At 61.8% G+C, this 27,550-nt stretch overlaps 3 protein-coding genes across 7 annotated transcripts in view; 2 read left to right on the top strand and 1 right to left on the bottom strand.

Moving 5' to 3' along the window:
- The window catches only part of SBNO2 (strawberry notch homolog 2), a 49,460-nt gene extending 35,937 nt beyond the window's left edge, over window positions 1-13,523 (top strand). For 3 of the 4 annotated variants that reach the window (XM_045542651.1, XM_045542641.1, XM_045542661.1), the window contains 25 exons: window positions 115-266; window positions 381-514; window positions 588-678; window positions 822-965; window positions 3,334-3,451; window positions 3,739-3,844; window positions 4,199-4,352; window positions 5,252-5,428; window positions 5,808-5,905; window positions 6,461-6,543; window positions 7,622-7,813; window positions 8,195-8,364; window positions 8,999-9,130; window positions 9,383-9,518; window positions 9,646-9,758; window positions 9,857-9,928; window positions 10,013-10,121; window positions 10,597-10,671; window positions 10,775-10,918; window positions 11,203-11,297; window positions 11,374-11,466; window positions 11,605-11,736; window positions 11,928-12,004; window positions 12,124-12,314; window positions 12,401-13,523. In XM_045542651.1, coding sequence (XP_045398607.1) covers window positions 115-266; window positions 381-514; window positions 588-678; window positions 822-965; window positions 3,334-3,451; window positions 3,739-3,844; window positions 4,199-4,352; window positions 5,252-5,428; window positions 5,808-5,905; window positions 6,461-6,543; window positions 7,622-7,813; window positions 8,195-8,364; window positions 8,999-9,130; window positions 9,383-9,518; window positions 9,646-9,758; window positions 9,857-9,928; window positions 10,013-10,121; window positions 10,597-10,671; window positions 10,775-10,918; window positions 11,203-11,297; window positions 11,374-11,466; window positions 11,605-11,736; window positions 11,928-12,004; window positions 12,124-12,314; window positions 12,401-12,861 — 3,449 coding nt within the window. In that variant the 3' untranslated portion in view covers window positions 12,862-13,523. Of the gene's footprint in view, window positions 1-114; window positions 267-380; window positions 515-587; window positions 679-821; window positions 966-3,333; window positions 3,452-3,738; window positions 3,845-4,198; window positions 4,353-5,251; window positions 5,429-5,807; window positions 5,906-6,460; window positions 6,544-7,621; window positions 7,814-8,194; window positions 8,365-8,998; window positions 9,131-9,382; window positions 9,519-9,645; window positions 9,759-9,856; window positions 9,929-10,012; window positions 10,122-10,596; window positions 10,672-10,774; window positions 10,919-11,202; window positions 11,298-11,373; window positions 11,467-11,604; window positions 11,737-11,927; window positions 12,005-12,123; window positions 12,315-12,400 lie in introns of those variants that run through there. The other variant, XM_045542671.1, reaches the window with a different exon arrangement.
- Window positions 13,524-14,257: 734 nt separating this feature from the next.
- Window positions 14,258-16,816, bottom strand: GPX4 (glutathione peroxidase 4). Of its 2 annotated transcripts, none has more exons than XM_045543509.1 (7): window positions 16,619-16,816; window positions 15,463-15,557; window positions 15,218-15,362; window positions 14,947-15,098; window positions 14,833-14,857; window positions 14,579-14,638; window positions 14,258-14,502 (listed from the first exon to the last, which is right to left on the bottom strand). In XM_045543509.1, exons 1-7 carry the CDS (start codon window positions 16,700-16,702, stop codon window positions 14,470-14,472), a joined length of 594 nt encoding a protein of 197 aa, XP_045399465.1. In that variant the 5' UTR covers window positions 16,703-16,816; the 3' UTR covers window positions 14,258-14,469. The 2 variants fall into 2 exon arrangements, with proteins under 2 accessions (XP_045399465.1, XP_045399474.1); XM_045543518.1 differs by having other exon boundaries at window positions 14,811-14,857; window positions 16,619-16,756.
- A 4,720-nt stretch (window positions 16,817-21,536) lies between these two features.
- On the top strand, window positions 21,537-27,384 carry POLR2E (RNA polymerase II, I and III subunit E). The gene is made up of 8 exons (XM_045543487.1): window positions 21,537-21,660; window positions 22,612-22,786; window positions 23,423-23,538; window positions 24,702-24,782; window positions 25,450-25,508; window positions 25,625-25,703; window positions 25,920-26,001; window positions 26,747-27,384. The coding sequence occupies exons 1-7, from the start codon at window positions 21,604-21,606 to the stop codon at window positions 25,983-25,985; spliced, it is 633 nt and encodes a 210-aa protein (XP_045399443.1). The 5' UTR covers window positions 21,537-21,603; the 3' UTR covers window positions 25,986-26,001; window positions 26,747-27,384.
- The last annotated feature ends 166 nt before the right edge of the window (window positions 27,385-27,550 follow it).

Here is a 27,550-nt window from a genome sequence, read left to right as displayed (position 1 = left end):
GCCTGCCCTGGCCACACCCCAGCCCACCTGGCAGACCCTGGCCATGCCCTGGCCACACCCCTGGTCCACCTTGTGGCCCTGGCCATGCCCATACCCATGCCCCTGTCTCTCCAGCCAAGGTTGGGAAGCAGCACCCAGACCGCGTGGTGGAGACCAGCACCCTGTCCAGCGTCCCGCCCCCGGACATCATCTACACCCTGGCCCTACCCTCGGACAGTGGGGCGCTGTCTGCCCTGCAGCTGGAGGCCATCACCTATGCCTGCCAGGTGACTGGCATGCCCCACCCTGGCCCATCCCCTTCACCCCTCCCCATGAGGCCCCCGGGGTGGGGGGCAGGGCCAGGCAGCACCCCTAGGCCCTGACCACCATTCTCCTGGCAGCAACATGAGGTCCTGCTCCCCAGTGGGCAGCGGGCCGGCTTCCTTATTGGCGACGGGGCTGGTGTGGGCAAGGGCCGCACAGTGGCTGGCATCATCCTGGAGAACTACCTGCGTGGCAGGAAGAAGGCCCTGTGGTGAGCGCCTTGCCCTGGGGGGGGGGGGGGGGGCGGGACAGGAGAGGTTTGGTCTGACATTCTGGACCCCCAGGTTCAGTGTCTCCAACGACCTCAAGTATGATGCAGAGCGCGACCTGCGGGACATTGAGGCACCCAGCATCCCGGTGCACGCACTCAGCAAGGTGGGGGGCCCATGCAGCTGGGCCAGAAGACCCCATGGGCATATGGGGACCAAATGAGGAAACTGAGTCCCTGGGAGGGCCAGGGCTTGGCTGGAGTCCCCACGAGGTACCCCCAAATCCCCCAACTGCCCCTGTGTCCCTAGATCAAATATGGCGACAACACTACCTCAGAGGGCGTCCTCTTCGCCACCTACTCCGCCCTGATCGGGGAGAGCCAGGCAGGTGGGCAGCACCGCACCCGCCTCCGGCAGATCCTCGACTGGTGCGGGGAGGGCTTCGAGGGTGTTGTATCCTGCTGAGTGTGTGTCTGGGGGGCTATGGGGTGTGGTGGTGGGGGGCGGGAGCAGGGCGGGGATGGGGTGGGCAGAGGGCAGGAGGCCATTCTTGAGCAGACCCCCAACCCCTGCTGGATTCTGGCTAGAAGACCCTTGGGATTCGGGGATCCACCCAGGGGTGTCACGGTGTCAGGGACACAGGCCCCCAGGGTCACCCCACTGTGGCAGGAAACCCCTAGTTCAGAGAGCTTTTTCTATCTTGATCTCCTTCTCTCTTAACATTTTATCTATGTATGTATGTATGTATGTATGAATGAACAAACGAAGGACAAGGTCTTACTCTGTCACCCAGGCTGGAGTGCAGTGGTGTCATCACAGCTCACTGCAGCTTCCAGCTCCTGGCCTCAAGCGATCCTCCTGCCTCAGCCTCCCAAGCAGTTGGGACTACAGGGGTGAGCCACTGTACCTGGCCTCAAAGCTTTTACATAACCATGTTTTCTGTTCTACAAAACTGTAGAGAAACTGAAAAGCGTGGGAAAGTGTCAGCAAGAGCCCACACCATGTCCTCTCCTGGGGAACGATCCGTGCCCCTGTGTTAGTTCTTCCTTGTTTCAGCACTCAGGGAGCATGGAGCACGTTCCCGCCAGCAGTACCCACAAAGCACCCCCTCCTCTGTCTCCCCGCAGCCTTTCCCCTCCCCTAAGGGCCCCAGATGAGAGCCACCCATGGAGCCTGTCCTGAGGTGTCTCTGCATAGGTGCCAGCAGAGGGCCTCTTGGGGTCCTGTCCTGGGTGCCGAGTCACCTGCTGTCCAGCAGAAGTAGGCTGTGGGACCTCTCCCCCTTGGGGCTCTCGCGGGCCCCCAAGCTCTTCACAGTGGAGCTGGGGGCAGAACAGCCTCACTCTGTGGGGTGGAGGCCTGTTTGCCATGGGTCCATGTACAGCGTTTGCGCCTTTGTGCCCCAGTGCAGGCTCCCCATGGAATTTTTCTCCCTACTTCCCACACACACGCCTGCAGGCACTGCTCCATCACTGTGTGTCAGCGCCCACCTGTGTGTATCCCTGTTGCAGGAGCACGCTCGATCTGCAGCCCCCTGGGATACGCTCGATCTGCAGCCCCCTGGGTTATAAATATCCCCGTGCCAGGCTCAGATAAGAGGGGCTTTGGCCCACATCGTCCACTCTGTGCATAGGAGTGGCGGTCGTGGCTTTGCTGTTCAGGGAAGCACTTGAGTACAGAACAATTCAGATTTGTCAAAGGAAGGAACACGGTTGCTGGGGTGTCCTCTGCACCCGGTGGCACCTCCGTGCAACATCATACAGAAAATAACATTAAATCATACCCTTGATGAGCTGTGTGCTTGGCAACAAATCCGGGTGGTTAACTTGTATTCTGCCCCTTTCCCTCTGTCAATTCTTTCTTTCTTTTTTTTTTTTTTGAGAGTCTCGCTCTGTTGCCTGGGCTAGAGTGAGTGCCGTGGCATCAACCAAGCTCACAGCAACCTCAAACTCCTGGCCTTAAGCGATCCTACTGCCTCAGCCTCCCGAGTAGCTGGGACTACAGGCACGTGCCACCATGCCCGGCTAATTTTTTCTATATATATTTTTAGTTGTCCAGCTAATTTCTTTCTATTTTTAGTAGAGACGGGGTCTCGCTCAGGCTGGTCTCGAACTCCTGACCTCGAGCGATCCACCCGCCTCGGCCTCCCAGAGTGCTAGGATTACAGGCGTGAGCCACCATGCCGGGCCCTGTCGATCCTTTCTTTGCGTGTGTGTGCTTTCCTGAAACTTCCTTTCTTCTGCCTCAAAATACTAAGAGAAGGCTGGGCGCAGTGGCTCACGCCTCCCAGCACTTTGGAAGGCTGAGGCGGGAGGATCACTGGAGCCCAAGAGTTGGAGGCTGCAGTAAGCTGTGATGATGCCACTGCATTCCAGCCTGGGTGACAAAGCGAGACCCTGTCTCTAAAAAAAATTAATACTAAGAAGAATTTTTTTCTTCAATATCACTTTTTAATAACAGATCACTGCAGATTCACATATAGAATATGAAGTGAAACAGGGATCCCACGTACCCTTCCCCCATCTCCCCCAAATGACAACATCCACAGGCCCTAGGACAGTCAAGCGCTGTCGAGGTCTTGGAGACAGCCCACCCCTCCTCGCCAGAGGCCTGCTGACATGCGTGTCTGTGTCTGCAGGCCTCTGCAGTCTGCATGGAGCCGTCCCATGCCAGTTACCCTCAGGCCATGACTCATAGAGTCTCCATCGCTGAAGGGCTTTTGCCCCCAACCAGGAAGATGGGGTTCCCCGTGGTCAGGCCCTGGGCCCCTGGGGTTACCCATTGTCCTTCCGGAACAGTCCTTAACCCATGCCCGCCCCAGATCATTTTTGATGAGTGCCACAAAGCCAAGAACGCCAGCTCCACCAAGATGGGCAAGGCTGTGCTGGACCTACAGAACAAGCTGCCCCTGGCCCGGGTGGTCTACGCCAGCGCCACAGGTGGGGGACTGGGGGGCAGAGCTTGGACGGGCAGCCTGATCGCACCTGGGCCATCCATTAGCAGTATCCACCTTGGTGCACGTCCCACGTGCGGTGCAGGGCCTTCTATCCGTACCCTGCTTCCTCTTGGGGGCTGGGACACTTCTTGGCGTGGTTCAAAGGTGGCTAGCTTCTCCCAGGGCAGTGGTACCTGGCCCGGGAGCATCTCTGGGAGTCTCAGACCCCTTACCTGGCCCTCGAATCATCCCGAGCTGACTGCTGACTGCTGCTTCCATACCCACACCCAGGTGCCTCTGAGCCTCGGAACATGATCTACATGAGCCGCCTGGGCATCTGGGGTGAGGGCACTCCCTTCCGGACCTTCGAGGACTTCCTGCACGCAATAGAGAAGAGGTGGGTGCCCTTTGCCACCCAGGGTCTGGCCCCATGCAAGTGTGTGTCCCCTCCATCCACACCCTGAGGGATATTGAAATGAGTCACATCTTCCTCCTCTCAATGGTTCCTGTCCCTCTCAGGGAAACCAGTGCCTCCCCCTGAGTCCTGTGGCTCTCTGCAGCCTTTCCTGCCCCGGCAGGCCCGGCTGGGATCTGTGGCCACAGGGTCTTTGCACATTCTGTCTCTGCCCTCTCTGCACCTGGCTCCTCGCCCTCCAGTGTCAGCCCCTCCCTGGAGTCACTCTATCCGTCAGTGGGACCCAGTGCCTGGTGGGACCTGGTGGGTGCTCAGGCAGCCTGTATCCATCCGCAGGGGCGTGGGCGCCATGGAAATCGTGGCCATGGACATGAAAGTCAGTGGCATGTACATCGCGCGCCAGCTCAGCTTCTCCGGCGTCACCTTCCGCATCGAGGAGATCCCACTGCACCCAGACTTCGAGCGCGTCTACAACCGCGCAGCCCTGCTGGTGAGCCTGGCATCCCCGTGGGCGCAGGCAGTCAGGGCCTCTGGCCCTGGGTCTCTCATGCTCAGATTTATGCCCCATGGCCTTGCAGTGTTTTGTCCTTCAGGATGCCACAGGCGTTTGTCAGGTGACAGAACCGCATCCTGCTATGGCCTCAGGCGGGCACCCAGCATCTTGATTCTGTTCCAAGCCAGGGTTTTCACGTGAATGTGATTATGTGGACTAGACTCCTGCCTCCCCTTCCCGTGATTCCCAAGCATGTTGCCCCAGACCATGGCCTGGGCTCATGGATGCTTTCTGGGTGGACAGTACTGTGTGGCCGAGCTGTTCCTCTGCATTGGAGGGTCCCTGTTTTCTCACCCTCACACCAGACAGCACCAGCCTGTGCGTTAGATATTCTTTAGGTCAGATAACCGGGGTCTCCCCCAGCATGTGGACCTTGGTGCCGGATTATCCTGTGGGGAGGGGCCATCCTGGGCACTGCAGGTGCTGAGCAGCATCCCTGGCCTCCACCCACCCCATGCCAGGAGATCCCCACAGTGTGACAACCACAGATGTCCCCAGACATTTTCTGGAGCAAGTGCTCACAAAGATAAACACAAAGGTCCCATCTTTTTCTGGAAGAGCTGTGCCCCGTCCTGCCTGTGCTGTGTGTGTCTGCCACTTCTACCACAGCTTGGCCAGCACTACATGTTTTGGTTTTTTAATGTTTTTAACCAGCATTACGTGTTTTGGTTTTTTAGCTTTTTTTGCTGTACAGGTATAGGTAGTGCCTCATCTCTCGTCCCCCCAGCCCCCAATTCCACCAGGCATGAGAGTCCTGTGCCCGGGACTGGCGGCAGGTGGGCCTGGGCCCGGGCAGGGAGCTGGAGCAGTGGGCTCAGATGAGTGTGTCGTTGCAGTGGGCCGAGGCCCTGGGCGTGTTCCAGCAGGCAGCTGACTGGATCGGCCTGGAGTCACGCAAGTCCCTGTGGGGCCAGTTCTGGTCAGCCCACCAGCGCTTCTTCAAGTACCTATGTATCGCCGCCAAGGTAGGCCGGCTGGTGGAGCTGGCTGAACAGGAGCTGGCTCAAAACAAGGTGAGTAGGTGGGGCCTTTGCAGGCTGAGGGTGGTGGGGGTTGCACCCGGGTCCCTGGCATCCCCAAGGTGGTGGTGGGATCCGGGCCCTGGCATCTGCCTTCCGATCTGACAAGCCTGCCCTTGGCCAGAGTGTTGGGAATGCTGGAGCTCAGGCATGGCCACAGCGCATGCAGGTGGGCTGACCGTCCAGGGGCAGGAATTGGCAATCCCACCACCCTGTCCCTGTGTCTGGGTGGGCCAGTGGCTCCTTCTGGGGGAGAGTGAGCACGCGTCACAGAGTGTTGGGTACGGTGGTCACCTGAGGCCCAGAAGCTTCCAGACCCATGGGCAGCGGCTACTGCAGGGCAGTGGCTCAGAGCCCCCCTCCTGTCCCACAGTGTGTGGTCATTGGGCTGCAGTCCACAGGCGAGGCGCGGACCCGAGAGGTGCTGGGGGAGAATGATGGGCACTTGGACTGCTTCGTCTCGGCTGCCGAGTGAGTGTCTGGGGAGGACTGTGGTTGCGCCCAGGGCCGCGCTGCGATGGGGCAGGTGCTCCAAGGCCACCCTCCAGCCAGGCCCTGGCCTCTGCCCCCGCAGGGTTGGGTGGGGGAGCCTGGTGTTCTTTGCTCCAATGCCAGCCTCAGCCCTTGCAGGCATGGCAGATGCTGGCAGGGAGTCTCCCAGCATCTCAGAGGAGGCTTCGGGGCACCCGAGCCATTTCAACAAGGACTCCTGCGTTTCAGGGGCTGGCCTCTTGGCTCCCTGATGCCCTGGCCTGTTTTGGGGTTGAGTATACCCCAGCTCGCCTCAGGAGGGTCCCTCCTAGGTCCTGCTCAGTGCCCGGGGCTGCCCCAGCACCCTGCATCGCTTCACTACGAAGCCCAGCTTCTCCCTCACGGCACGGGACTCTGCGTCCAGGCCCAGCCCTGGACCCCCAGCAGGGCCCTAGGGGCTGTAGACCCCCACTCCCCACAGCAAACCTGCACACGGCCTCCCGGCCGAGGCCCAGCTGTCCCTGTAGGAGAATAAACTCGGCTTCTCACTTTCAGAGGCGTCTTTCTGTCACTAATTCAGAAGCACTTTCCCTCAACCAAAAGGAAGCGGGACAGAGGAGTGGGCAGTAAGCGAAAACGTAAGCGCCCCCACCATGCCCCGCCTGCCCTGCCACCCTACACCTCCGCTTTCGCAGCACTGCCAGGCCAGTGGGCTGGTTACTCCCTGCCGCCCCCGCCCCATAGCCACTCTGGGACTCGGTCCCTGCTCAGGTCTGACCTTGCCAGACAGGCTCATGGCTCCACTGCCAGTTACGGGGTCTCCCACGGAACCTGCCCTGCCTTCCACGGGACCCCAGTGGGCAGGGCCAGTGCCATTCCTGCCTCTAAAAGTCCCCTGCCCAGGAGTCCTCAGGGAAGAGTAAACCAGAACAGCCTTCCAGGCCAGGCGTCTGGGGGAGGACAGGCACACGGTCCCAAGAGAGAAGCCTAAGTTGGTGGCCACTTCCAGGCCTCACTGTCCCCCCCCACTCCTGCCCTCATGAGACAGAGCCAGGCCAGGGCCCGGAAGCCTTTCTCCCAAAATAACCCCTGGTGCTGCAGGTGAGTAAGGCTCAGAGAGGCCAAGTAACTCACCCAGGGTCACACAGCCAGGATCTGCTCAGGGCTATCCAGGTCTCTACCCCGATCACCCACTCCTACCACCTCCTTTCCACTGCCAGGCCTCCAGGTCAGCCTGTATGGTGGCAGCATCACGTACGGCCCCTGGACCACTGTCCTGTCTAGGGGGGCCTGGGCCTGGGCACTCTGTCTGGCAACATCAGTATCCCCAGTGATGCCTCAGAGCTGCCTCATGAGGTCTGACGTGGCCTCCCCAGGGGCCACCAAGTAAAAACAGCCAGATCCAGGCCTGGAAGGACATGGGACATGGGTTTGTTAAACTGTCTCTTGGGTCAGTTTAATAGAGGAAGACCCAGGGGAACAGCAGAAAGCCCCCTGCACAGAGACATTCACCACAGTGGCATTTGTGCCAGATTGGCAGTCACACATGGATGGAGTCTCCCCAGAAAGCCCCTTTCCCATTAGGGGGTCGCAGCCACCTCCCCCACTAGGACCTGCTGGCTTCTCTCTGCCCAGCTGCCTGGGCTCAGCCTGCTCCACCTGCTCCTCTGCCCCGCTGCACACTGGCCCTTGGTGACCCCAGCTCCTCCCCTACAGGGCGGCCGCGGGGACGTGGGGCCAAGGCCTCCAGGCTGGCATGTGAGGCAGCAGGTGTGATCCGCATCAGTGATGACAGCAGCACTGAGTCAGACGCTGGCCTGGACAGCGACTTCAACTCTTCCCCAGAGTCCCTGGTGGACGATGACGTTGTCATTGTGGACACCATCGGGCTCCCCATGGATGACCGAGGTGCGGGTTCAGCTCAGGTCGGGCAGTGTCTGGTGGGTCAGGTTCCACCCCTCCCCACTGCCAGGTGGCCATCCCTGCCTCCTGGCGACTGACGCCAGCCCAAGTGGAGTCCTTCATGCAGCCAGGCCTGACCTCGGTATTTTGCCCACCTGAGGGGTAGCTGCTGCTGTCATGTGCACCATACAGGTGTGGAAACTGAGTCTGAGAGAGGGGAGGTCAGGGCTTCACCGCTGGCCAGAGGCAAAGCTGGGCAGTCCCACGCTGACCGGCTGGAGGAGGAGGCTCAATCTCGTTCCCAGCTGGTCTCAGGGGGTCCCATGCACTCCGCAGCCCCCGGGGCAGGCTGATGGTCCGGCCCTGACAACCGTCTGCGTCCCCCAGGGCCCCTGTGCCCCTCCCAGAGGGACCTGCACGGCCCAGGCGTCCTGGAGCGGGTTGAGCGGCTGAAGCAGGACCTGCTGGCCAAGGTGCGGCTGCTGGGCCGGGATCTGCCGCATAACACTCTGGACAAGCTCATCGACGGCCTGGGCGGCCCGGCGCAGGTGGCCGAGGTGAGGGGCGGAGTGGGGCCGGGGAGTGTGTAGATGGCTGGGCAGGGCCAGCGGGTGTGTGGATGGAGTGGGCGGGGCTTCACCTGGCCGCGGGCAGCTCTGGCGGCCCCTGCTGGCCACAGGGCGTCACCGCACTACCCCCCTCCCAGCAATCCCCCCCACCCCCCCACCCCCGCCCCTGCAAGGAGGGGAGCAGGGCCAGGGCAGCTGCGTCCCGTGTTCAGCTCCACCCAAGAGGCTGGGGCTGCCCGTGGTGGGCATCCGTCCCCTAGCCCCGCCGAGCCCCCAGATTCGCCCGGACACGTCCCTGGGGTGCCCAGGGCCAGGACTCCTGGTGTCTTCCCTGGCCTACTTCCCATCCTCGCTCGCTTCATCTTCCTCCTGGGGATCTTCCTGACGCTGCCTCAGACCCACTTGGGCACCAGGTGGCGGATAATGAAAGTTAGATTTTAACCCTTGTGCGGATCCCTGTGCGGCCGTCTGGCACTAAGTCAGAGGCTGCGTCCTGGCCACAGATGTGGGAGCCCCAGGGTCGGTGGTGGGGAGATGGGGGAGTCTGAGCCACGGGGTGCCCAAGCCCGTGTCCGGCCACGCTGCTGATGGCCTGTCCCTTCTCTCCTGGCCACTGCCACAGATGACCGGCAGGAAGGGCCGCATAGTGACCAGGCCGGACGGGACGGTGGCCTTCGAGTCACGGGCAGAGCAGGGCTTGTCCATCGACCACGTGAACCTCAGGGAGAAGCAGCGCTTCATGAGCGGCGAGAAGGTGCGAGGACTGGGGTGTCCGGAGCCCCGCTGTGCGCCCTGTGCGGGCTGGGAGGAGTCGCGGAGGGTCCCAGGCGCCCGGGTACTGTGGGCATCCCAGTCCTCAGCGAGTGCGTGCGTGTACATGTGTGTGTAAGCCTCTCTGGCCTCCTTTGTCGCCCATGGTGCCTCAGAGATAGGGGCAGGGCGGGTGATGCGGGGCAGCTGAGGGCCCGCCCACCAACCCTGTCCCCGCCTGCTCCCGTCCCCCCAGCTCGTGGCCATCATCTCGGAGGCCTCCAGCTCGGGCGTCTCCCTCCAAGCGGACCGCCGCGTCCAGAACCAGCGGCGCCGTGTACACATAACGCTGGAGCTGCCCTGGAGCGCGGACCGGGCCATCCAGCAGTTTGGTGAGGCCGCCCCGTCCGCACGGCCCCGCCCCACCAGCCCCGCTCCAGGCTGGCCCTGCCCCACCAGCCCCCTCCAGGCCGGCCCCGCCCCCGCGGCGGGCGCTGAGAGCCCCCCTTTTCTCTCCAGGCCGCACCCACCGCTCCAACCAGGTCTCAGCGCCCGAATATATCTTCCTCATCTCGGAGCTGGCCGGGGAGCGCCGGTTTGCCTCCATCGTGGCCAAGCGCCTGGAGAGCCTGGTGAGCGGGTGGGTGGGAGGGGCGGGCCGAAAAGGCTCCCTAATCCCCAGGGAGCCCCGAGACCTGGTGAGGTGCAAACAACCTCCCCCACCCCGCAGGGCGCCCTGACCCATGGAGACCGCCGGGCCACCGAGTCTCGCGACCTGAGCAAGTACAATTTTGAGAACAAGGTATGGGGCAGAGGCGGGGGTCCCAGGGAAGGCCGGCCTCAGACCTGGGCCACCGTCCCCCACTCATGACCCCCTGCCCCCCAGTACGGCATTCGTGCCCTCCACTGCGTCCTTACCACCATCCTGAGCCAGACGGAGAACAAGGTGCCCCTGCCCCGGGGCTACCCAGGGGGAGTCGCTGCCTTCTTCCGGGGTGAGTTGGGGCAGGGTGGGGTCTTCCTGGGAGGGGTGGGGCTGTGGGGGTCTTGGGGGCGGGGCAGCAGGTTGTAGAGCAGTTTGGGACACTGGGCTTTACAAGCTGGTTTTGTTTTGAGAGACCCCTCCGCACACACTCATGGAAGGGGCAAAGGGAGCCACCGTGGCACCCTGAGCAGCCTCGTGGGTGTCCGGGGGAGCTGAGGGGCAGAGAGGGTCTGGATTTGCTCCCAAGAAGGTGCTGTTATCTTACTCCTGTAAGTCACAGGGAAGAAGGGAAAGGAGGCTTGGTTCACTGTCTGGGCCACAGGCTGTTAACGTCCCCTCCCCACCCCCGGAAGCCGCTAGCCTTGGGTTCCAGCATCATGGTCCCCTCCGGAGCCCCCAGTGGAGGATCCACACCCTGGCACAGAGCCAGGGGCCAGGAGGGAGGGCTGGGGGGAGGACTGCATGTGAAGTCCCCCTTCCTGCAGACATGAAGCAGGGCCTGCTGTCGGTCGGCATCGGTGGGCGGGAGTCCCGGTCAGGCTGCCTCGATGTGGAGAAGGGTGAGTCCCCCTCGTGGGCACAGAGGCACCTCCCACTGGTGTGACCATTCAGGGCTGGTTGGGGGCTCCTGGCATGGCCTGACATGTTGTCCCCTCCCCCCAGACTGCTCCATCACCAAGTTCCTGAACCGCATCCTGGGGCTGGAGGTACACAAGCAGAATGCGCTGTTCCAGTACTTCTCCGACACCTTCGACCACCTCATCGAGGCGGACAAGAAGGAGGGCAAATATGACATGGGCATTTTGGGTGAGACTGCACAGCCACAGGTGGGAGGGGGAAGCACCCAGGAAGCAGCCAAGGCTAGGGGGCTGGCGCCGGAGCAGGCTCTCTTGTGACTGGAGCAGCTGCCCAGGGGGTCACTTCTGGGGTGCACCCCAGCATCCCAGCCCACGAAATTGAGATGGCCCCCCCAAGCCCAGAACCTGGAACATACCAGGCCACACCCAGGCTGGCCACACCCCATCCACAAGTACCTGCTACACACTCAGGGAGGGAAGAGCTCCCACTCCACTCACCACTGCCCCCCCCAGACCTGGCTCCTGGCATTGACGAGATCTACGAGGAGAGCCAGCAAGTGTTCCTGGCCCCTGGGCACCCGCAGGACGGGCAGGTGGTCTTTTACAAGGTGAGCGGTAAGCCTCCCCCACCCTCAGCCCCTACCCCAGGGCCTGCAGTGCTAATGCCCTGACTTGTTGTGGCAGATCAGTGTGGACAGAGGCCTGAAGTGGGAGGAGGCATTCGCCAAGTCACTGGAGCTGATGGGCCCTTATGACGGCTTCTACCTCTCGTACAAGGTGGGTGGCTGCCTGCGACCCCACGGCGCTCGCTGCAGGGCCAGAGGCATTGTGAGGACGGCAGTCCTGCTATGCTACCTCTGGGGTTTCGACTTGCGCTGGGAGCCAGAGGCCGACCTCACCTGGCACCCTTCCCAGGTTCGCGGCAATAAGCCCAGCTGCCTCTTGGCTGAGCAGAACCGCGGCAAACACTTCACCGTGTACAAGCCCAACATCGGCCGGCAGAGCCAGCTGGAGACCTTGGACAGCCTGTGCCGCAAGTTCCACCGGGTAGGGGCTGGGACGGCCGGGCAGGGCAGACCTCCGGGTACAGTGGCCCCGGGCTCTGGGCCTCCAGCCCTCCCCTCCCTGCGGGGCCACAGAGCCCAGCTCACCAGTTTCCCAGTTACGCACTGTGTGGCCAGACGGCTGCTGCTGGCAGTGGTGGTGGTGCTGAGCCTCACTGGGCCTTGTGTCCCCAGGTTACTGCAGAAGCGGCCAGGGAGCACTGGGAGAGTAACTACGACTTCTCGCTCACACACTGCAGCCACACCGCATGGTGAGGGCCCCACAGGGGAGGAGCCCACGACATCTGGGGAATCCTGGGAGGAAGGCACCTGGGCACGGGGGAGCAGGGGGCCCCAGGACCCATCTGAGCCGCCCGTCCGGCCCACGCAGGAACCGGCACTGCCGGCTGGTGCAGGAGGGCAAGGACTGTGTTCAAGGCCTGCGGCTGCGGCACCACTACATGCTGTGCGGGGCGCTGCTGCATGTGTGGGGCCGCATCGCTGCCGTCATGGCTGACGTCAGCAGCAGCAGCTACCTGCAGATTGTGCGTCTCAAGACCAAGGACAAGAAGAAGCAAGTGGGTGAGTGGGCGGCAGGGCCGCGTGCCAGGCACCCCGGAGCAACCCTGACCCCTGACCCCACTTCGGCATTCTGTCCCCATCCCCAGGCATCAAGATCCCTGAGGGCTGCGTTCACCGAGTGCTACAGGAGCTGCAGTTGATGGACGCTGACGTCAAGCGAAAGGCGCGGGGCTTCTCCGCGCCGCCCAACATGCGCCCGCTTGCGCTGCCCTGTGGGCCTGGCGAGGTCCTGGACCTCACCTACAGCCCGCCTGCCGAGGCCTTCCCGTCTGCCCCGCACTTTGCCTTCCCCCCGCCGCTGTCCCTGGACCCAGGCCCTAGGCTGTTGTTGGGCACCCCTGATGGCCCTGCCGACCCCGCGGCCCTGGCCCACCAGGGCTGCGACATCAACTTCAAGGAGGTGCTGGAGGACATGCTGCGCTCCCTGCATGCGGGGCCATCCGCTGAGGCCCCGGGCCAGCTGGGGGACGGTGCAGGCGCGGCTGGGGCTGGGGGCCCTGAGCGGCGGAGTGTCATCCAGTTCAGCCCACCCTTCCCGGGCTCCTAGGCTGGGCATCCTTTCCAGACCTACCTTTATTTATCTATAATGTGCCCACCTCCCAGGCACAGTTCTCTACTACCGTGGCTACCAGGGCCGAGGCCCCCTGACAACTGCTCAGAGTCCACGGCCTCGCTGCAGTGCCTTCCCCGGCAGGACCTGCCTGGACCTGGAAGGTCTGGTGGGGAGCCCTCAGTCCCTGCTTGGCGGCCACTGCTGTGTGCTGGCCCCACTCAGGATGCCTAGGGGGCCAGGCCTGAGGCAGGGGGCCATGCCTTCTCAGTGCCTCTCCCCTTTCTGCCCCTCAGGAATGGGCAGGGGGCTCTGGGACCCCAGCTCTACCCCACCCACCTACAAGGATGGCCAGGCCCCAGCCTCTGAAATCCATAACTGGGTGGTCCCAAGAGCTAGAAACTCAGGAAACCCCAGGTGCTCAGGGCCCCACCTTCTGGGGGCCTCTGTGGGGCAGACCCTCATTAATATATGCAATTCCTCCTCCCCCACCCCCACTCCTGCTCCCTAAATTATTGCCTGTTCACCTCTCCAGGTCTCCGGAATCTGCCTGAGGAGCTGGTGGGGTGGGCAGCCCTTTGGTTTCTACATGTATTTATAATGAATTCTAATGTATATATGTAAAGAGATCTTTTTTAAATATATGTGCCTTTTGCCTACTTCCCACATTGTGTCTCTGTACAGCTTGGGGGCACAGCGGGAAGGGTGGGGACTGAAACCTGTGGAGCTCCCACTGCAGGTTCCCTTATTACAAGGGCTCATTGCAGCCTCCACCAGGCCCTGTGGGGATGAGGTGGGGGCCCCAGTGTCTGGGCAGCCGTCTATGGTCTGTCTATGCCAGGGCCTAGGACTCTCGTGGTGGTGCTCTGGGACCAACTCTATAGACACTCCCTCGGCAGGCTTGTCGGCCCCCTTCTGCTGCAGGCAGGGAGCCTGTGCCCTCCTAGGAGGGACTCTGGAGACAGCCACCCCCAGCCTGCTCTGTGCCCACAGGCCACACACTCTGGGCCTAACCTTGTCCATACCACCAGGCCAAGCTGTGGAGCAGCCTCCCTCAACCTGTGCTTCCATCCCCAGGGGAGGAAAGAGGCCCTGCAAGCCCTGAATAGCTTCTAGCTGCTGCCTCCTAATGAGGTAAGGCCCTAGGCCAGGAAGAGCAGCCACTTGAGAATTATCTCCTCTAGGAATCAGCTCTGCCCACACCCCCAGCAGCCCTGGCCCAGAGGGTGGGGCTGTGGGGATTAGCAGTTTTAGCCCCAGCCCAAGACAGCGCAGATTAGCTCCAGGGCCAGGTGCAGCCCTCTGAACCCCCAGGGGAACTCCACCCCCATCCCTTCCTGCACCAGCGAGACCTGGGGCAAAAGGGCTCCCCCAGACAGGACGACCCAGTAGGCCCATTTCTTTGTTTTATTCCCAAAAGGCAGCCAAGGAAGGGGCACCGAGCTGGAGCCCAGCGGGGCTGCGGGACCTTCCTCCGGCGGGTGCACGCCAGGTTCTCGGGTCAGCCCCACCGTGGCAGGTTTACAGGCAGACCGTCATGGGTGCCGGGTGGAAGGTTCCGGGGGCGCACGCAGGGGGCTCGGGCAGGGGCACGCACTTGTGGAGCTACAGATAGCAGGGCAGGTCCTTCTCTATCACCTGTGGGGAAGGAGCAGGTTAGGGACAGCCTCTCCCTGCACCCCCACCCCAGCAGGCTCCCCAAAGAGGCACCTACCAGGGGCTCCTCCATGGGACCATACCGCTTCACCACGCAGCCGTTCTTGTCGATGAGGAACTGCGGGAGGGATGGTGTCAGTCCCCTGTGGTGGGGGAGACCCCGGCAAGGGGCTGGGGCTGCCCTCCCCACCTGCTGCCCCTGGGGAGTGCCGTGGCCGAGAGGCACGGTGGCACCCTGAGACCCATTCTGGAGCTGGCCTGCTTGTAGCCCTGGTCCCTTCTCTCCCCACCCCAACACAGCGCCCCCCCTACCTTGGTGAAGTTCCACTTGATGGCACTACAAAAAAAAAAAAAAAAACAACACACAGAGATGTCAGGAATCCCTGAAAGCTGCCCCCATACCCCCACCCCAGGAGAGTCACTCACTTTCCCAGGATGCCCCTGCCCTTGGGCTGGACTTTCATCCACTTCCACAGCGGGTGGGCGTCATCCCCGTTCACACAGATCTTGCTGTACATGTCGAATTTGACATTATAGCCGGCAGCAAACTCCTTGATCTCTGCGTTAGTTCCTGGCTCCTGCGGAGCCCAGAGGTGTGCGCATGAGTGGGGAGGGGCCTGGACACCTGCTCAGACACCCTCACCTCCCTGCCCCTGTCTACTCCTCCACCCACCCTGGCCTTGTGGGGACCACGCACCTGCCTCCCAAACTGGTTGCAGGGGAAAGCCAGGATCCGTAAACCGCACTCAGCGTATCGGGCGTGCAGGTCGACAAACTGAGTATAGTTTACGTCAGTTTTGCCTCATTGCGAGGCCACGTTGGTGACGATGCACACGAAGCCCCTGCAGGAGGTCGGGCCGTCAGCCGAGGTCAGGGTCAGAGTTAGGGTTAGTCCCCTCCCAGCCCCGACCCTGCACATCCCCCGACTGAGGGGAAACCCACCGGTACTTGTCCAGGCAAACCGTGTTCCCGTCGATGTCCTTGGCTGAAAACTCGTGCATGGAGCGCGCACAGCGCCAGTCGTCGCGAGAGGCGCACTGCAAGGTAAGAGCCCAGCAGCGGAGCTCAGGGCGGGAGCCCGCGGTCACTCGGCCCACTCGCCAGCCCGGGGTCCCCAGGGGAGGAAGGGGTCTCCAGTGGATCAGCACAGAGAAAGCCGGGGCCCTGGGGCACATAAAAGGGGACTGCTCTGTGCACGCCCCCCCTCGGCGCCTCTGGGCTCATTTTACCGGAAACCTTGAGGCCGGGGAGAACTCGGGACCCTGAGAGGTGCTATAGCGGGTGTGGGGGCCCCGCGCGCACCGGGTCCTGGCACTCGGCCGTGGAGATGGCCCGCCCCAGGCTGCGGGGACAGGGCTCCTTGCGCCGGCGGCGCGCTCTCTTGCGCAGGCACGCCGGAGCCTTGCGCCGCCGAGGGGTTCGGCGCTGCCGGCCGCCCGGGCTGTGGGGCCGCTGCCTGCGGCGACCCGGGGAGCCCGCGCCCGCACGGCCCATGCTCGCCCCTCTTCGCCTCGCCTGGGGCCACGGAGGCCGTATTCGGGGACAAAAGGCCCGTAGTCAGGGCGCCGGGACCGGGCGACTGTGACGCCACCTCCTTGGGCCCCGGGGGCGGGGGCGGGGCAGTGCCGCCTGGGGCGCGTGACCCCGGGTTGCCAGCCCATCGTGCGCCCCCGCTCACCCGGCTCAGCCAGGGCGCCCACCCCACTGACCCGACGCAGTAGCCCCTGCTCGGCCAGGGGACACCCACCCGGGGCCCCCAACGTTCCAGTGTCCTGTCCCCGCCGTCCCGGACACCGGGACCCTCCCAGGCCCAGACCCCTGCCGCCCGGATTCTGCCCCCCGCCCAGGCCCCGACCCCAGGCCCCCTGGGCACTGCCCCTCGCCCGGGCCCCAACCCCGACTCCCTCCCAGACCCCGACCCCGACCCGGGTCCCGGCCCGCGCGCCGGCCAGGGCGGGTGGGGGTGGGGAGACGCGGCCGGACGCCCCCCACCCAAGGTCACTGCGGCCCGAGGGCTCCGCGCGCCTCCGGGCGGGGCAGGCGTCGCGAGCCAGGCTCAACGGTCCCCGGCCCGGCCCGGGGCGCTGCGCCCGCTCACCATGGTGCCGGCCAGGCCGGGCGCGGCCAGAGCCCCGCACAGCAGCGCCGGCTTCAGCAGTCGGCACAGGCGGCTGAAGCTCATCGCGGCGGCGGGACCTGCGGGAGCCAGCGGCTCCTCCCCTCGCCGAGCCGACCAATGGACACGCGCCGGCGCGCCGTACCTCCCCGCCCTCGGCCACGCCCACCCACGCTCCCATTGGTCTATCACGGACGCGCACTGACTACAGCCAATAGGAGGCCGGGGTGGAGGGGCGGGGGCGGGGCCGGACTGCGGCGGGGGCTGATTTGTTATCGGTTACTGCGCATGCTCGCTAGTGGGCGGGAGGCCGCGTCCACGCAGTCGGCGCGTTCCGAGGCTGTGGGCAGTTATCCAAATGGTTGACTGCAGCGCGGCGGGATGACGGAAAACGTGAGAAGACATCAGGGGTAGGGGGGCTTGAACTCCTTGAGAAGCCACCGCAGCTGTTTGAAAATTGGGATTTGTTTTTTTAATGTGAATAAAACCAAAGTGAGTGGGGCCAAATTCGCGCGTCCGGGTACCCCCGACAGCGGCCCCAGGTTCTGGGGGCTCCCCGCCGCCGCGCCCGTCCATGGAAAGTGCCGCTGTGGCCGCTTATGGGAGTGACACGTGGCCCCTGGGGCACTAGGACAGTTAAGGGGCAGCGAGGAGGCCGGGTCCCTGCGGTCCCTCCCGGATTGACAGGTGCACGGGCAGATGGCAGAAACCTGGGGTTCAGTTTAGGCTTCGCCACCGCGGGGGTGCACTCCTAGAGCCAGAAGGCTCCATCTTGGCTCCGTTGTTTACTCAGAGCTCAAGCACTTGGTGCCAAAAACACACCCTAATTCTTGGGGGCAGAATCAGGGACTCCCCAGTTGGCCAAGCCCCCCAGGCCACGACTGGACTGTGACCCGTGGGTAGGCAGGTATTCCAGCTGGGTGACCATCCAGTGGCCATCTCAGCAGAGGCGGGTGGGGCAGGGCTGCTGGGCTGAGCTCACTGGGGGTGGCACCTGTGAGCCCCCAGACACACCTCCAGGCTGGCCAGAGGCTGAGCAGGGGGGTCTCAGATGGACGACGAGTTTGGTGGCAAAAGCAAGGGAGGTGGGATCCTGGCTGCCAAATGGTCAAATCCCTGGTTTTGCACAAGCCGGTTCAGCCCTATCCAGAGGGGGAGTTGTCCAAGTGGCTTCTTGGCCGGCAGCCCCCATTGTCTCCTGGGGCCGCCTCCCTTCTCAGGAATCCCCTCCAGCCCCATTTCCTCACCACCCTGGCAGTGCCTGCCTGGTGAAGCCACCACACTGGTCACTCTGTTTGCACACCCTTGCGCAGGCTCAGCTGCTTCCAGTTTTGCTGGAGTTGTTTTCCACAATGCTGGACACATGTGCACTGAAATAGCTGTTTATTTCAAGGTTGCCAGGAAACCAGCTCAGGGCCCACACCTCAGATGGGGGGAGAGGTTTATCCCCTTCCTGACGTTGTGGCCTGTTGTGATAAGGACAGAGGTGGGGACTTTGGGGGCCGAGCTTTGGGAGGGATTTGTGCCTGGGGTTTCACAGCTTCTCCCAGAGTGACCCCCTCTTAACAAATGGGGAAATGGAGTCTTGGGCTGGTGGAATCTTCAGCCGGGCTTCCCCGTGGTGGCAGAAGTTCCTGTGCATCCCCTGCTGAGGAAGCTGTGCCTTTCCAGAGCAGCCCCCAGCTCCCGGAAGGACAGGGACAGGGCCTGTCTTGTGGCTTGATTTCTTCTTTCTAAAAAAGTTTTTGAAATTGAGATAAAATGCACAGAATATAAAATTCACCACTTTAAAGTGTACAATTTAGTGTTTTTCGTATATTCACAATGGTGTGCGACCATGACTCCATCTCATTCCAGAACCATTTTATCATCTCAGAAGAAGCCCCATGACTCCCCATCTGCAGTCACTCCCCATCCGTCCCCCAGCCCCTGATGACAACGAATCCACTTCCTGTCTCTGTGGATCTGTCTGTTCTGGACATTTCATATAAACAGGGTCACACACTGTGTGTCATTCTGTGTCTGGCGTCTCTCACTGAGCACGATGTCCTCAAGGTCCATCCACGCTGCAGCCTGTGTCAAAGCCTCATCTTTTGTCATGGCTGAGTGATGTTCCACATGTGGATGGGCCACATCATGTGTGTCCACTCATCCATGGATGGATGTGCGTGTTGTTGTCACCCTTTGGGTTGCAGTGCTGTAGCAGTTTTTGTGTGGGCGTATGTTTTCATTTCTCTTGGGCATTTATCCAGGAGTAGAATTGCTGGGTCATCTTGCGATGTTATGTGTAACTGTTTGAGGATCCACCAGGCTGTTTCCCTCCGCAGTAGCTATACCATCTTCCATCCCCTCCTATCCTGTGTATGGACGGTGGCCCTGCCTCAGGGCCTTGGGCTCTGCCAGCAGTGCAGCATGTGGGGGTGGAGGAGCAGGTGCCACCCTGAGTCCTAGTGCTGGGGGCTGCAGGTGAGGAAACCCAGAGGCCACAGGGTCACTGCCTCCTGGCTGGGGCCCGACCTCTCTTAATCAGGCCCCACCCCCCGATTTGCCCGGCACTCCTGGGTCATAACTGCATCAATCCCAACACACTTTCTCCCATCGTAGTAAAGTCCACTCCTTAGCCCTGCCCCCGTCCGGCATCAGCTTCTGCCCCACCCCCACCCCACCGTGTGCTTCCAGGCCACAGGTCCAATTCCTTTCCTCCTGTAAATCAGCCCCCTGCCAGGCTTCTGTCCCCTTCCCTAAGTCTGATCTCTTCTTGGTCACAAGCAGTTTCTGCTTGGCTAATCCCCTGCTCTATCCTCAGGCCGGCTTGGCAGTTTGGTGGCATTTGGCAGTTGTTCCCTCCCTGGGCCTCCAACACCTTCTTCACCTGGTTTCCAGGACACCTGGCAACCTCCCTCCCCTTATTCTATATAAGGAACAGTTATGCAACACCCATGCCAGGTGCTCTTCTGAGCACACTGCAGGGACTAGCCAGTCACCCTATGAAGTGGGTGCTGTTCTTGCCCCTCTACAAGGCAGCGGGGAGGGAAGGGAGTCACAGAGAGGTGGAGTCATGTGCCTGAGGTCACGCAGCCTAGATTAGAACTCCAGTGGCCACTCCAGGGTCTGTGCTGAGCCTCCCCTCCCCCTCAGAACATTGGCCAGGCTGGGTTCAGGCCCTGGACTCTGCTCTACCCAGGGACCTTGTCCAACTCGGGGCTCTAATCTCCATCATGTGCTGACAACACGCACACATCCATCTCTAAGACCTTGCCCTGAACTCCAGAATCCTATCCCAGCACTGCTGCCATGTCGGCCCCTGGGGTCCCCCAGGAGCCCCTCACTCACCACATCCAAGAACCCACTCCCAATCTGCCCCTGGCACCCCTCATCTTCCCACTTCTGTAAGGGACAGCTTTGTTCCCTCTCCCCTCCTCTCTCTCCCCCTACTCTCAGTGCTTTCTCATCCTTCCCCAGCCTTAAATCTGCAACCCTGTGGACTCTGCCTTCAGAAACTGCCCCAGCTCTCCCCAGCCCTAAGCAAAGCCACCCCTACCTCTGCCCAGGAGGTCTCCCCATCCCCCTCCCTGATTTCTTGCTTTTGCCCTGGCTCCCAAGAGTTGGTTCCCAACACACCAGCTCCGAACAATGCAATGGCTGGAAAAAAAAAAAACAAACCAAGCTTACTGCCCTGACTGGGGCACCTCACCACTCTGCCCTTTCCCTGCACAGGCTGCCTGGCTGGCAACACATCAGGCAAGTCCAGCCTCAGGGCCTCTGCCCCGCCATACCCTCTGCCCCACACACCTTTCTCCAGCACCCCCGAGGCTCCCTCCCTCTCCTCCTGGAGATTTTTGCTTGAAGCTGTCCTAGCTGTGTTCCCTGAGCTCCCATTTCCTACTGCAGGCCTCCCCTTCTCCCCACCTCCCTGAGCCTGCTGTCTTTTGCCACAGAATTGTCACTTTTTAACGTTGTCATTTATTTGTTGTTGTTTTGAGATAGGGTCTTGTTCTGTGGCCCCGGTTGGAGGGCAGTGTTGCCATCACAGCTCACTGCAGCCTCCAACTCCTGGGCTCAAGCGATCCTCCTGCCTTGGCCTCCCAAAGTGCTGGGATTACAGGCGTGAACCACTGCACCTGGCTACCATTTATTTATTCACTGTTTTTTTGATGCTCTTTCCCTGGAGTGCAAGGGGTGCCTGTCCTGTTCTGTTCACAGTCCCTGTGGGCGGCTCAGTAAATGCTTAATTAGTTGGATGGATGTGTCATTGAATGAGAAGTTGCTGATCACTCTAAGGCAGCGGGCACTGGGCCGGGCGGCCTCTTTCATGGACTTGGGGACAAGGTGAGGAGCACAGCAAAGATGCGACGGTCTGGGGTGGGGGAGCTTCCCCGGCCAGGGAGGGGACAGAGGGCGGAGCCCGTCATAGGGGCCTGGAGCTATGCCACGCTCTCTCCCAGATACTCAGTGAACCCTCTCAATAGGGGCACTTTATTATCTCCACTCCACAGAGGGGGAAACTGAGGCTCGCAAGCATTAACCTGGAGGTGGCCCAGAGCCGACCAAGAACCCCCTACAATGTGATGCACAAATATTTACAGTGTGCCTACTAGGCTCCTCGATCGCCCCGAGGAGCCGAGCAGTCCCCGACTCCGCCCAAGCCTCAGTTTCCCCTCCCAGACCTCCCCTCCGTCCCTGGGACTCTAAACTGCTGCCCGCCATGGAGAGTTGAGCGAAAACCACAACTCCCAAAGCCATGCGAAAACTGCGGAAGTGACGAAAGTCTCGTGCAGCCAACCGCCTGCTCTCTGAAGGATCGGGCTGCCCTCGGCGCCGCCGGTTGCAGACGTCGCTGCATTCAGGCGTTCGCCACCGACAGCCCTACTCGGGGGCGGGATAAAAGCCTGAGCGGGCTTCGGCACAGGAGCAGTCCGCGCGGGTCCTGACTGGCGCATGCGCAGCGGGTGCGAGCGGCGTCGGCCATGGACGACGAGGAGGAGACGTACCGGCTCTGGAAGATCCGCAAAACCATCATGCAGGTGCCGCGCGTGGGCGCCCAGCGGAGTGAACGCGGCGTGGGGGGGCGAATGGCGCGTGCAAAGGCCCGGGGAAGGGTCTTCTCCTGTCCCCGCCCAAGCGTCTAGAGCGGACGGTCGGGCGAAGAAGGGGGTCCCTGAGGTCGTCCCCGGACCCCGGTGCCGGGTCCGTCCAGGGCTTGCCAGGCCCGCCCGAGCCGGCGCCACGCAGGGGCGAGGGCCCGGCGGAGGCCGGAGACGGGAGGGAAAGCGGGGGCCTGAGCGCGGGCGCAGCGCAGACCCTCCTCCGCTTTGTTTTCCGCTTGCGCTTTTTGTTCTTTTGTCCTGGACCTGTTGTCATCCCCTGAGGCTGGGGCAGTTTGTGACTGGGAGGCAGCGGCCGAACTGGGGCTGGACGTGGAGGCAGCTGGCAAGCGCAGCCTGGCGTGAAAACCGGGCAAATGCCTGAGAGCCCTTCGTTCTGGGTCCTGCCTCAGACCTGGGGCTCGTTGGGTGGGCTGGAAAAGGACCCAACGAAGAAAGAGGGAAGCCTTTACTTTACCCTGACCCCGCCCCCCGTTCCTCCACCACTGCCCTTTTCCTCAGTGAAGCCCTCCACGGCCTGATTCTCCATTCTCAGGCCCCTGAACACTGTCAGCCCGTCTTTAGGAGTTTTCGAGAGAGGTTGAGAGGGCTGAATGTGCATGCTGGGTTTAGTCCTGGCCGGGTTCCCGTGAGGCCATATGGTCTCAGTCAAGCGGGTCATCTCTGTGAGTCTCTCTGGATCACACTAGTCCTATCCCGTGGGGTGGCTGTAGGGACCAGAAAGTGTCACACAGGACGTGCTCAGCCAGGTTGCTGTTGTTGGTCTGTCCTCTGTGGCAGCCACGTCTGGGCTGAAGGGTTAGCACTCAGGCAGGAGCTCTTGCTGCCCTCCCCTCTGCCTAGGGGTCAGCGGGCTCTTTCTCTCTGCAGCTGTGCCACGACCGTGGCTACCTCGTGACCCAGGATGAGCTGGACCAGACACTGGAGGAGTTCAAAGCCCAGTTTGGGGACAAGCCCAGTGAAGGGCGGCCGCGGCGCACAGACCTCACCGTCCTGGTGGCCCACAATGACGACCCCACTGACCAGATGTTCGTCTTTTTCCCGGGTGAGGGCCCTCCCCTGTTGGTCTGCGGCAGCAGTGTGTCCCTGAGAGGTCACGGTTATGGTGAAGTCATCTGAGCACGTGTTCAGGTGTCCAGTAGCACCCACCTGCTGCGTGGCCCAGAGTCTACACCAGCCTGGGAGAAAAGCTCCCCTTCTCCTCCTTGCTGTGGGTGATGCTGTTGACCTCTGACTCCTATGAGGGTCAGCATCTTTTCCAGTGTCTGTTTCCTTCGTCTCCTTCCTTGCTTGAGTCATCTCTCCAGCCAAGAGTACCCTAGGGACCTCCCCACTGGGCCCCAGCACCCACCTGCTCCCCTGTGTGGCCCAGCAGACAGGGCCCTGTCTCCCTTAGGCCAGCTTTGTTGTAGGGTTTGGTGCCTAATCACCCACTTCCCTAGAACCTGCCTGCCGGAGTCAGGGGTCTCCCTGGAGTCAGAGGTCTCTGCTTCACTTTCTGGTCTCTGGGTGGCTGTAGGGTGTCAGCTCACTGCCCTGGGGTCCTGCAGGTCAGGCTCATTTTGCACAACGTGGAAGTAGCTGATGTGAGTCGGGGCTAGAACCGAGATGACTTGGAACAGGGTGTGGGGGCGGCAGGCAGGGTCCCTGGCAGTCAGGCCAATGCACACTCTGTCCCCAGAGGAGCCCAAGGTGGGGATTAAGACCATCAAGGTGTACTGCCAGCGCATGCAGGAGGAGAACATCACTCGCGCCCTCATCGTGGTACAGCAGGGCATGACGCCCTCCGCCAAGCAGGTGGGTGCACCTCTGCCTCCCCTCAGCCAGCTTCATGTCCTCAGGAACCTCCTTGCCCAGAGGAGCGTCCAGCTGGCAGCTCACAAGCCTCATGTTGGGGCCCAGGTCGAGGTCCCCTGGAGGAAGTGGCCAGTGTTTATGACAAGCCCTGGCCACTTCTGCCACATGCCTCACTTCCTCTTCTGGCTGCTGCCTCCTGTGGCCCCATGCCAGGCTGTTTTCCAAGGTGGTCATGTGGCCTCAGGGACTCAGAGGCTCTTTGTCCACTGGGCCTCTGAGCAGTTGTCCTGTCTGGACAGGGATGAGGCATCACCCAGTGGGGGCCCGGTGTGCCCCACCCTCTTTGCTGAGTGAGGGGAGAAGCCAAGGCACAAGGCCTGCAGGTGGCCTGTCCACATCTGTCTGTTGGACAGAACTGAGCTGAAGGGTGTGTTGGGTGGGTGGACAGGCTAGCACTTCTGTCCCTGGCCCACCTAGCTGCGTAGTTCTCGTGGTCACACAACAGGGAACCACCCCAGCTGTGAGGACAACCCATTTGAGCAGTCTGACAGATGGAAAAGAGCCTGAGTCCCCAGCCACCCTCAGGAGGCTGTGGAGACCTGAGGCGTGGCCCAGGGGCCGGGGGTAGGAGGCACTCTTCCATACGGAGGAATATACAGGGGTGGGTTGTTTTTTTTTTTTTTTTGACAGAGTCTCACTCTGTTGCCCGGGCTAGAGTGAGTGCTGTGGCGTCAGCCTAGCTCACAGCAACCTCAAACTCCTGGGCTTAAGCGATCCTACGGCCTCAGCCTCCCGAGTAGCTGGCACTACAGGCATGTGCCACCATGTCTGGCTAATTTTTTCTATATATATTTTTTGTTGTCCAGATAATTTATTTCTATTTTTAGTAGAGACGGGGTCTCGCTCAGGCTGGTCTCGAACTCCTGACCTCGAGTGATCCACCTGCCTCGGCCTCCCAGAGGGCTAGGATTACAGGCGTGAGCCACTGCGCCCGGCCAAGGGTGGGGTTTTCTTGATGTGTGACATGGGACACCCTGTTCAGGCATAAGAATAAATCCTGGTTAGCTTCAGGGAGGAAAGGGAATGGGGGTTGTCTTGGGGACACTGGCCTGGAAGGGGGAGCTGCCCTGACTGGCCATGTGTGAGGGTCTTGTCTCTTCCAGTCTCTGGTGGACATGGCCCCCAAGTACATCCTGGAGCAGTTTCTGCAGCAGGAGCTGCTCATCAACATCACAGAGCATGAGGTGCGTCCGGGGGAACCTGGCCCTGCCCTCACTGGGGCCGAGGAGACACGGGGTCTGGGAGTGGACAGGAAGACACTGGAGATAAATCTGGGGGCTAGGGCAGCAGGGCTGTCAGGGTGGCCCCAGGCCTGCAGCAGCACCTGGGAACTTGCTAGAAATATAGGTTCCCAGGCCTGCCCCTGCCTGCACAGTCAGGAGGGGTAGGGGTGGGGAGGGGGCCTAGTGCAGCTGACCGGGTAGGAAGAACCCTCAGTCGAGGTGACCGTGTCCCTGGTTGGGTCCCAGGTGTCTGTATAAGAAGCCCAGGGGGCTCATTACTGCAGGGTCCGGCCCCCAATCACATGGTAGTCAGGGTCAGGGTGGGGCTCAGCCCAGAAGATTTGCAGACACCCCCCAAGCACCCAGTTGTGGTTCATCCTTGGCACCCCCATTCCCACCCAGTTTCCGTCTTTTCCATCTTGGGAAAAGGGTTTAGAAAGCTGCCCGGACACCTCAGACTGGGGGACGAGTGCCACTTTCAGGCCCACCCTCCCGAGTGGCCCCCTGAGCCCTGGAACCTAGTAGGACAGCCTCTGTGCCTGTATCTTGGGGCTGTGATGGCCACCCAGGGAGTCCGGCAGGGTCTGTCTCCGCCCTGGTGACAGCTGGTGGGTTCCTCTCTCGGCAGCTGGTCCCGGAGCATGTCGTCATGACCAAGGAGGAGGTGACGGAGCTGCTGGCCCGATAGTATCCTTCCTGGTGCCCTGGCCACCCCTCCCTGTCCTCTGGTCTTCTAGCATCCCACACCCCACTCCGCCCCCGGGACAGCCCAGCCAGGCATTTTCCCTGACAGTGCTTCCCAGTAAACTCCGTGAGAACCAGCTGCCCAGGATCCAGGCGGGAGACCCCGTGGCACGCTACTTTGGGATAAAGCGTGGGCAGGTGAGAGCCCCTGCTGGGAGGGGGGCCCACAGCTGCTCTGAGCTGGCTGCCTGGGGGTTGAGGCTTTATCCCTCCCCAGCAGCCTGGAGGGGCACTCAGGCCACACCCCCAGGCCCCCCTCTTATGACTAGGGCCACCAGGGCCCTGAGAAGAGTGTAAACACCTAGGGCCACCTGTCAGCGCCCTAGTCCCCAGCCCTAGTCTTCCACTTCGCAGGTGGTGAAGATCATCCGGCCCAGTGAGACGGCGGGCAGGTACATCACCTACCGGCTGGTCCAGTAGCCCCCACCCTCAACAGGTGAGATGGTGGGCTTGAGACACTCCCCGTCTGTGTTCAGGAGGCCTTGGTCCAGCTGAGGTTCTGACTCTGGGGGCCCAGTGCGGTCCCCTAGGCCGCTAAGCACTCCCACGACACTCCCAGCCCTCACCCAGCCTGCATGCCAGCTCCCTCGGCTCCTGTGCCCAGGAAGCAAGGGTCCTAACGCCCACGGCCTCCCTGCCCCCAGCCTCCCGTCCACCTTAGGAGTAGGAATCCCTCCCTCACCCACACAGTAGTGAGAGGTATACTTTCTAGAAGAGGGTTTAGAAACCTGCTCAGAGACCTCAGACTCGGGGAGGAGGGCCACTTTCAGGCCCACCCTCCTGAATGGCCCCCCTGGGCCCTGGGACCTAGGAGGACAGCCTGTGTGCCTGGCCAGAGCCTCCCTTGGTGCCCCTGGGTTTCCCCACCCCATCCATGCCCCAAGGTGGTGTCCTGGCAGGCTGCCCCACGGCTCCTGCAGCCCAGGGGTGGAGCACAGACCAGGCCCAACACTGAAGCTCCGGTCCTCTTTGTGGCCTTGTGGTCCAGCCTCCTTTGAGGACAAGGCCACTGTCCACGCCTGTGTGGCTACTGAGCACAAGTGAGCTTCCCACCTTCCTGCACCGTGGCCAGTGCCTTTTCTTCTCCGGGCCTGCCTTGCTGTCCTCAGCAGGGTGGGTGTGGGGCTGCCCTGTCCAGCTGGGTCTGCCCAGCTCCTGTGACAGTCTTCTCTCTTGCCCAGCCCCGGAGATGGACAGACAGACAGCGACCACTATTGTCTTAAGGACGGATGCCCCTGCCCTGCTCTGCGGGAGTCTAATCCTCCCCAAGCCTCACCCCTGCTCTTCTGGACTCTTCAAGGCAGGTGGCCACTACCTTGTTCACCTTTCCTGGTGTGAGGTTTCCCAGGGCCTGGCTGCTTGATTCACCTGTGGATCTTCAAGGGATAGGGCCCCAGGAGGGACAAGACCCCAGCGGGGAGGACAGCGGGGGCAGCTGGTGCCACGTGGCAGTACTGTGTCATTGCCCAGTCTGCACTGACTCCCCCGCAGGGGGGCTTGGGGTCTGCATCTCCTGCCAGCCGCTGTTTCTTTCCAGGCTCTCACCCCCTATTGCCTCATCTTCCCTCCTGAGAGGGCCCTGACACCTGGCTGATCCCCCACCCCTTGGCTCGCCTGCCAGGGGCTGAGGTTTGGGTCACAGGCGCGCACGCTTGTGTGTGTATGTGTGTGTGTGTGTGGCCTGAACCCGTGAGCACTCTGAGGTCAGCAGCGTTCGCGATTACAATTCATTTGGAGTTTTCACTTGCTGTAGAATGTTGGATATTTCCAAACTTTTAAGATATTTTGAGTTAATAAATGTGTTTGTTTTAAAAACCAAGGCTGAGTTAGGTTTTCAGTGGGTGGCCTCGCCCTAAGCACACAAGGTCAGCTTGGTGGGCTCCTGGTCATCCTCTCAGTTCTCAGAAGCCCTGGTTTGCCCCAGGGCTCCCCCCGCCGTGTGGCCTCCCATCTCAGTGCTCCTCTGCCCTTCCTGGGTCTGCGCA

Source organism: Lemur catta, chromosome 1 (genome assembly GCF_020740605.2).
Source record: "Lemur catta isolate mLemCat1 chromosome 1, mLemCat1.pri, whole genome shotgun sequence".
Classification (NCBI taxonomy): Eukaryota; Metazoa; Chordata; class Mammalia; order Primates; family Lemuridae; genus Lemur; species Lemur catta.
This window is presented reverse-complemented; position numbering and strand designations above follow the sequence as displayed.